We start from the raw sequence: 9,588 nt of genomic DNA, 5'->3' as shown, positions 1-9,588 counted from the left end.
TCTCAGGAGAATGGAATAGACTCCTTGGCAAAAAAGGGGTTGTAGTACATGAGTCATTCACTCATAGGAAGCCCCAGTGGAAGTTTCGTTTTATATTTTCAAAGTCAAAAGAGCTTCTTTGTTCCTCATAATTGTAACAATATTTTGTGCTTGCTCTACAAATATTAGAGGATCTAGAAAGGTAAGAAATGAGGTCTTAATTGTAGTTGTGCTAGGCATTACAACTATTTTGCTGATTACTCTTTAATTTTTAATACTCAAACACACAGTTGTTTACCAAAATACATACATTTTATTGTGATGAAAAACACATAACATAAAATTAGTAATTTTAACCATTTTAAGTGTATGGTTTACTCATATTGTTTCAAAACAGATTTCCAGGACTTTTTCATCTTATAGAACTAAAATTCCACATCCATGAAGCATCAGCTCTTCCCCCCAAGTCCTTGGTAAATACCACTCCCTGTTTCTATGAATTTGACTATTTACATAAATCATGGCTGAGATGATAAAGAATCTGCCTGCAATGCAGGAGACCAGGGTTCAATGCCTGGGTCATGAAGATCCCATGGAGTAGGAAATGGCAACCCACTTCAGTATTCTTGCCTGGAAAATCCCACGGACAGAGGAGCCCGGTGGGCTCTAGTCCTTGGGGCTGCAAAGAGTAGGACACCACTGAGTGACTAATTTTCACTTTCATATAAATGGAATCATACACTATTTGTCTTTCTGTGAACAGCTTATTTCACTTAGCTTAATGTCTTCAATGTTCATTCATGGTACAACACATGAAGGGGTTTCCTTCCTTCATAATGCTGAATTATATTCCATCACATGTGTGTATCACACTGTGTTTATCCATTGATGGACATTTGGGTTGTTTTTGTCTCTAAGCTATCATAAACATGGGTATGCAGTATTTATAGATTATAAGTCTTAAAATTATGAACATTATAATGAACTTCTCTGAACATAAATATTTGTATCACTGGTGAATTACCTTGTTAAGAAAAAGCCTAGAAGTAGGATTGTTGAGTCAAAGGGTATATGCATAAAAAATTTACCTACATTTCAAAGTAATACATTCACAAGGTACAGAGCAAACATTTCAAAACTTATTACAATCCAAATAATCGTCTTCTTTCTCATGCTTTCCCATTGACTAGATAGATCCAGAAGCAAATTTTCTAAATTGTTTATGTTTCTATTCTCTTGGTCACTTACCACAGTTATTCTAGATCACTAATTCTCAACCATGACTACACATTGCGGTCACTTCTGAAACTGTTAAAAAAAAAAAAAAAAATATATATATATATATATTTCTGGACTCTATCCCAGACCATTTAAAATATAATTTCCTAAGGTGGGGTCTGGGCTTTGCCCTTTTTAAAATAATATATTTTTTTAATCTCCCAAGTTGATTCTATAAAAACGCATACCTAAATGTGAGAATCACTGTTAAGAAAGAGTGCTATTCAAACTCTAATGCATGTATGAAACATTGATGGATCTTGTTAAAATGCAGATTTCACTTCAGTAGTTCTGCAGGGGTTACGGGAGCTGAGGTTTGGCTTTTCTAACAGGTGATGTCAAGACTTGATTCATAGACCACACTTTGTGTATTAAAGAGATTGGTAACATGAATATTCTTCTATTTAACTCCTTTTGACAATAGGCAATGACTCCTTGAGATAAAGACAGGGATTTACTTATTTTTATCACCCCCTCTTACCCCCTTCTTTCAGTGTTTGTTATATTATTACTTTTAGTTCTACAAAACTAAACATTACTTTTAGTTCTGATTACTCTTATAATTTTAGATAATACAACTACATTCCAGTTTCTTTCTACTATTTTGAGAGTATTTCTTGATACATGACCCCCATTTAAAGATGAGATTATTAGTATCCTATTTCTTAGTCCATCTTTCCTCTCAGAACAATTTTGTTATATCTTTTGTTAGCTTTACTTTGACATATAAACAATCCAGGTAGTTATTATTCTGTTCTCTCCTGGAATCACAGAGAAACTAAATCTGCCATTTTATGCCCTTAGGTAATTTCTTGAAACAGAAATCAACAAACAGATTTGCTGGAGTCATGAAAGTGAAAGTTGCTCAGTCGTGTCCGACTCTTTGCGACCCCATGGACTATACAGTCCGTAGAATTCTCCAGGCCAGAATACTGGAGTGGGTAGCTGTTTCCTTCTCCAGGGTATCTTCCCAACCCACGGATCGAACCCAGGTCTCCCACATTGCAGGCAGATTATTTCCCAGCTAAGCCACAAGGAAAGCCCAAGAATACTGGAGTGGGTAGCCTGTCCCTTCTCCAGGGGATCTTCCCAACCCAGGAATTGAATCAGGGTCTCCTGCATTGCAGGTGGATTCTTTACCAACTGAGCTATCAAGATTTAGTGCAAAAACAGATCTATGCCATGTCAAGTGATAGACTAAGCTTCCAGAGCCTCCTCTATGGGCTGCTGTATAAGAATCTGGGCCACCCAAAGAATACTGTTCTTAGCAAGAAGGTCCATGGAGTCCTTAAAATCACAGTATTTAGGTTGCTTCCTATTTTGATCAAGTATAACTTTTTCCTCTGGAATTTCAATTACTACCCACCCCATGCCTTTTGTTAATTGTCCTTCAGTTTTTCCACACTCTAATCCATATTTGCTATTGCACAAGCCATGGATCGTCCCAGAAGCGTATCCCTGGTCTATGGTCTTGCTGCCCTAGACCTGTGGCAACCTGGGACATGCCTTTACTCTTTTTTTTGGATCAGATCTACTGTTCCTCAGTTCCTAGGTTCCTGATCTGTTCTGCTGAAGCACTCTCAAGAAGCTTTGCAGAAGATGACATTTAGACCTAAACACATATAGGGCTTTTATCTTTGAGATTACAGTTACAGAGAATTCTAGGTGGAAAATTACTTTCCACCTAGAGTAAACAATAAACCTACAGTGAACCATTTCATACCAAAGATTCTGTCTTTCGGCTCTAGAACATATCTTTTTATCATTCGCTTGAAGAATTCAACACTTCTTTGCCCTCCTCTCTCTCTCTGAGGTGTCTATTAGTTGAATATAGGTCCTCTCAACTTGTTCCTCTTATTGTTCCTCTTTTGCTTAACATTTTAGAAGATTTCTTTGATTTTTATATTTCTAGGGTCTCTCCTAAATTTTTTATTTTGGCAATTACATTTCAATTCCCATTTCTTGTTCCCTCCTTGTCCTATTTCTTGTTTTATAGGTGTAATACTTCCTTGCATCTTTTTGAGACCATAAAGGATGATTTTTACAGTTCTTTTTTGTTCCATAAGTTATTTTTTTTTACTCTAAGGGTGCTTTTCTGTTTTTTAGAAATTGGTATTTCTCCTTTTATATTGCTAGCTCTCCTCACATTCTAGTGACTTCTTCAGTTATTAAAAAAGGAGGCTTGGGTAGATGGAAGAGATGTTTCTGCTTTTGTGTGAACAAGACAGTTTTCCTAGTGGGTCTCTTCCCTTCTGAGACTTCCTCCTAGGATGGGTCAGGCAGTGTTGGCTGGTGAACTCTGATCGAAGAGTTGGCTGTCAGGCTGAGCGCCTCCAAAATGCCTCAATGATAATGGCTCCCCTCTGGGGCACCAACACATTTAGAAACGCTATCTTTTCCTGGTTTGTTCAATTTCTTTAAAGAGTCAACAAGTTTTGCCTGGGGGTAAAATGTTGGCTGCCTGCTCATGGCGTACATGTTGGGGATGTGGTGCCGACTGGAAGAATTCAGAACATATTCAGACCTTTAAGTAATCTCTCTTTTTAGCTCCATTTTTCACTCTCCCTCTGATATGTTGCTGACTCTGCACTGAGGCATCTGGGGTTCCACAGGGCAGATTAGATTTCTTCCTCTGCATACAGAGCTGACAGAATCTATTCCAGGCTAACGATTTCTCTGCCCTTTTCTTCTAATGGCTCCCATTCTATATTTTGTAGTCCAGAAGTTATTAAATATCTCACCCTTTAGCAATACTCACACACGCACATACTCTCCTGTCTGTTGTGCCAGGCAGCTGCCTTTTTGCTTTGCTTTCGGCTGTTACTCACCGTTCCTCGGCTCTTGTCTCCCTCACAGGGAAGTGACTCTAGCAAATGACATGTCCATGCCAACTGGCTTCGACCTAGGTTAAGCCAGTGGGAAACGGATAGAATATTGGAGAAAGGGAAGAAGGGAGGAGGCAGGATATTTCTCGCTTCTCTTTCTGCCTTGGGCAACATCTCTAAAAGTGGTTGCATTTTTCCATGGTGTCCAATATCTCTTGATTCCAGGCAGCTCCTGTCCTCATAGTTCCAGCTCCTGCCACTGAGTACTGACTCCCGGACTCCAGGTGGCAATACCTTCTTCTTTGGTCCTTCTAAGCCCTGGAGGGGTAGTAGCACCCAATGTTGTTAATTTATCTTTTCCTTTTTTAACATGTTCTGACACCTTCATAAATATTTCCCCATGTTGAGTTCTCTCTATTGAACTACGTGGCTAAATTTTCCTGATTGAACTCTCAGGGATACAGATATAAAAGGTATATTCTATTCTATATTTCCATAATTTTAATCCAATGAGGAGGCTTTCCAGGTGGCACTAGTGGTAAAGAATCTGCGTGCCAATGCAGAAGACACAAGAGATGCGGGGTTTGATCTCTGGGTCAGGAAGATCCCTTGGAGGAAGAAATGGCAACCCACTCCAGTATTCGTGCCTGGAAGATTCCATGGACAGAGGATCCTGGTGAACTGTATAGCCCATGGGACTTCAGAGAGTCAAAACACGACTGAGAGACTGACTACCACCACCACGAATCCAATGAGGTCTTTGAAGAAATGGGAGCTCAATGCATGTGTTCAGTCTGCCATTTTGAATTGGAAAATATATGCATTTGAGGGTTTTGATACATATAATTAATTTGCCTACAAGGCAAATTACAGTTTAATTTGTATTATACCTGTATCCTGTCACCCTCAAAACACAGGGGATTGTCATTTCCTTTGAATCACTGCACCCAACTTTGTATGGGGGAGTCAATAAAAATTTCCAGCTTTCTTGGCTTAGAAGATCTTATGTTTTGTGTTGTGCTAACAGCTGGAAATGATCTCTGAGGAGATAGAGCCAATAGTGCTTGCCTAACATTTGCTTCAACATGGCTGGCCAAGTTACCAAGGAGCCTAGAATCCCAACAATATGAGAGAGACACAGAAAGCAGCTTTTCCAATGCCTGCTTCTGATATCTAAAAGGGAGGAATTATTTTGGCTGTCTAGAAAAGTAAAATTCCCCTAAATAAATAAAATCATTTCTGAGATCCAAATTATTAACGCATGACTCAGAGAAGAGAGTGTCTCACAAAAGACTGAGTCAAAATCAACTCCTCACATCCCTGCTTCCTAGCTTAGACACTCACTGGAAAAAGCCGTCACCTCTTCTATGGGACTTAGCATGCCTGAATGCTCCCCATGGGGATCTCACATGGATTCCCAACCAGAGGACCAAAAACAGAGTAAGAATATTAGAAATAAGGAATTTCTGGGTTCACGTTATGGAGTAGTGTTATAACTGCAACACTCAGCGAAATTGTGTGGAAATTTCTATCTAGGGTCTTGATTAACCACATCTGGCCATGACTCAGTCCATTTTAGGAGAGGGCAATGGCACCCCACTCCAGTACTCTTGCCTGGAAAATCCCATGGGTGGAGGAGCCTGGTAGGCTGCAGTCCATAGGGTCGATAAGAGTCAGACACGACTGAGTGACTTCACTTTCACTTTTCACTTTCATTTGGAGAAGGAAATGGCAACCCACTCCAGTGTTCTTGCCTGGAGAATCCCAGGGACGGGGGAGCCTGGTGGGCTGCCGTCTATGGGGTCGCACAGAGTCGGACACGACTGAAGTGACTTAGCAGCAGCAGCAGTCCATTTTATGGTGCCTTTGACCAATATTTTTATTTCCCTGCAATAACGCTCTCAATATGCATCACCTGACCAATTGACAGTAGTCATCCCACCCACACAAGACTTCCTCTCCTGCCTTCTGTCTACATACAGAGGACACTGAGATATGCTTTATCATCAACTAATCAGCCAGGCTGCAAAGCACATAATTTACACTCTTTGACCTCAGTTTTCTTATCTATCAAATGAGGCTAAAAGATCTTGGAACTTCCATACAGATCTGAGCAGGAGTCACGATGGCTGGGAAATAGAGATCTTCAGAAGTGCCATCTATCCAGGGCCTTATATTCACAAAGGGCCTCAAATGTGGCCATTTGATCTGCATTCCAAAAAGGTTAGTTTATTTTTTAGGTGTTTAAAGCATGATTTTAAGTACTTAAATTGTAATACAGTTTTTGCTTTCCTGTCTGGCACTTCTTCTTTTTTAAAATATTCCAGGAGACTCAAAAAATGAGTATCTCAGATCTCTTTTGACATCTCAGAGGGCTGACTCCTATTATTCAATGAGTGTACTCACACATCTCTCCCTCTCCCTCTGATCTATGAATGGGTTATTGAAGGATGGAGAAGAGATTTGATATTAGGAAGGGATGAATTGGTGTTCTGACTAAACCCACATGTTTTGGTGACTACGGGGTGGAACCCAATAATTCTGCCAAGTTGGGATTAGCACCAATGCTACTTCCCCATGGTGGAAATTCAGCCCCAAATCGTGGTTAATGAGAAATAAAGAGAATCCAGTGTGCAAGTGGACTTCAATTATAATAATCACCAGAAGTTGTCTTCAAAGCTTCAAAGAAAGAAAAATGAAAAACCTCATCAAACACATTAACACACCATTTGTAATTTGCCTAATGGATATCTTTGTTGAAAATTATTTCTAATGAGACAGATGAAAGGCCAAAGTGGTCAACAGATTGGGCCAAATGAGGTACAAAAAATGTTTCTGAGGTCTCTTTTATTTCATTTCCCCATAATCTTCCACACACACAATTTCTCATCAGTCTCGTCTGTCACAACCTTTTCCTTTGAACCCTCGGTATCAAGGTTACGTTCACAAATTAGTTTACCACCATTTGTCACGTTCTATAGTCACAAAAGTTGTAGAAATGCACTAAATGTATGTTTTACTTTATACCTAAGAGATTTAAATTTAATCCAGTTAGTTCCATATTAAAAATGAGAAACCAAAGCATCTGGTGTGACTAAAACATTCCATGTATGTTGTGCTTTTATGGAAACATGGGTTAAGTTTTGGAAATCAATTTGCTTTTTCAGTCTACCAGAGTATCATGTAGGAAATAACTAGCAGGGTTATCAACCTATGGGACAGGGTTCTGAAAAACTAGGTATCTCTTGCTCTCTGCTATTTGGCTCAAGCACACAAGCTAATTTGTCCACACAAGATACCACCTTGAGCTTGCCAGTGTTTAAATAAAAATCTGTTCTCTACGTGTTCTTTATTGCCCAGCAAATATCTGTTCCAACTCAATCCAATTCTTTGGTAATAGCTGAGGCAAAAGGTAACGGTGTCATCTTTATGTGTGAATATTTCCACAATAAAGTTTGACTATCTGTTCTCAGGCTAAGTAGACATATAAGTACATCTTCTCAACATTCCAGGTGATTCTTAAAGGTAAAGCATGTTTGTTCCACGAATCACAAATGATATCTCTGCTTTATAAAAACTATTTCTCTAGGAAGTAAAGCATATTCCTCAAGTTTTCTGCAGATATCAGGAAATTCAGTTTCAAAGCACAAACAAAAACAAAGGGAAAAAACACAACAAACAACAAAATAACTGAAAACTTTTCCATTTAGATGATACCCGCCAACATAGGGGCCTCCCTGGTGGCGCTAACAGTAAAGAACCTGCTTGCTGATGCAGGAAGGCCATGTAAAAGACAAGGGTTCAGGCCCCGAGTTGAGCGGATCCTCGGAGGAGGACAAGGCAACCCACTTCAGTATTCTTACCTGGAGAATCCCCATGGACAGTGGAGCCTGGTGGGCTACAGTCCATAGGATCACAAAGAACTGGACACAACTGAGTGACTTAGTGACGTGCGCACCAACGTAGAGACGGAAAAAATAGCAGGTCCACTCCGTCTATACCACACTTCATGGTTAATGAGCCCACAATCACGCAAAGAAATGCTCTTCAGTGCAAGCAAGGTCTTTCTGTCTGGTAGGAGTCTTGGATGTTGGTGGGGAGTATTGGAAGTTAACTGACCTAAGAAATCACTTAAAAAGTACAAACTTCTGGAAAGCACTTTTGCACAGTGGATTAAGCTGTGGGTACCGCCTCTGTACAGTATCTGCCTTATCTGTGGTCAGACAAGAAGCCATGTGAGCAGGTCTCATTCTGCAGGAAGCGGCCTTCCAAAAAGAGGTTAAGTGGCTGGCTGGCGAAGATAGTTCGGCAGCAGGACAGCCAGGGTTGGTACGTCAGAGTGAGTGACTCCAACCCATTTGATCCCACTGTGATGCTGTCTCCACTCTGCTGAAAAAAAGTGTTGCTGCAATTATCCATCAAAGGAGCAGGCACCCCGGCTATCTGCAGTCATTTGGGGGAAATGTTTCCAGTTAGCAGTAAGAAACATTTACTTCTCCTGTTGTGGAGATCATCATGAATGAGGTAGGTATGGGATTAATTCATTTTGGCAGCCATATCCTGGAGGGGAAGGGAGAGCCAGAATTATCTCACAGACAAATAGAAAGGAACAGCAAGTTTTACACCCACTTTCTTGAAAACGATAGCCAGTTCCCTGTGTGACGTCTGCCCTGAGCTGAGTAATGCACTTGAGAACTATTCTCCCAGCTACTCAGAACGTAATCTTTAACCCCTCATATTAATGGAGCCTGTGACTCTGTGGCATGGGAAAAATGATACACTGCCAGGTTAAAACTATGATGGAATTTAAACTGCTTTTCTCATTCTTTACTTTCAAAGATACTGGGGCAAAGCGAGGGGTAATGGTGTCTGCTGGTGTGCAGAAAGGGTCAAGCCAGAATTCACCACCTTATGGCCATAACGTTGACCTATGCTGGGTCCTCTTATTAAGGATGCTGAGTGATGAATGGCTTTTCCACCTTGATAAACTACTTTGTGCTCACAGGTTAGTATTTTGTGTCTCTTTGTAATCTATTTGCTTTGTGACAGGAGAGGATCACACAAACTTTGTTCTTGAAAAAACACATGGTTTTTGCTGTACCATGAAACCTCTAATATCTATATAATACTTTTCTTTAATTGACTCACTTTCCTACTATTGTATAAGATTATATCACTACTCTAAATGGATAAAGAATATATTATGTGCCTTCAATAGGAAGTAGCTAGAAAATATATCAACAATGAATATAAAACAATGCTTTAAAAATTACATACCTATTGTTAATTTGTGCTTAAAACTCTGAATGTGAGGCCTAGATACTCTCTCAGTTTCAAAAATAAAAGAAGAAAGAGAAAGAAAAGAAAGACAGAGAGAGGGCAGGGAACACCATAAGGAAAGTCAAATGCTTGCCAACACTAACTTAAGGTTTTTCTTGTGTGATCAGAGGGTTGAGAGAACCTTGTTAAAGAAATCAATTTTTCATTATAGGATTCAGAGTAATGA

At 39.8% G+C, this 9,588-nt stretch overlaps 1 protein-coding gene across 1 annotated transcript in view; it reads right to left on the bottom strand.

Moving 5' to 3' along the window:
- Positions 1-272: 272 nt before the first annotated feature.
- The window catches only part of XRCC4 (X-ray repair cross complementing 4), a 329,942-nt gene continuing 320,626 nt past the window's right edge, over positions 273-9,588 (bottom strand). The window contains exon 8 of the mRNA XM_086412872.1: positions 273-8,642. Within this exon, the coding sequence (XP_086268998.1) occupies positions 8,624-8,642 (19 nt within the window). The 3' untranslated portion in view covers positions 273-8,623. The remainder of the gene's footprint in view (positions 8,643-9,588) is intronic.

The sequence above is a fragment of the Bos grunniens genome, chromosome 7 (assembly GCF_055505025.1).
Source record: "Bos grunniens cultivar Pamir isolate PY7600 chromosome 7, Bosgru_T2T1.0, whole genome shotgun sequence".
NCBI lineage: Eukaryota > Metazoa > Chordata > Mammalia > Artiodactyla > Bovidae > Bos > Bos grunniens.
This window is presented reverse-complemented; position numbering and strand designations above follow the sequence as displayed.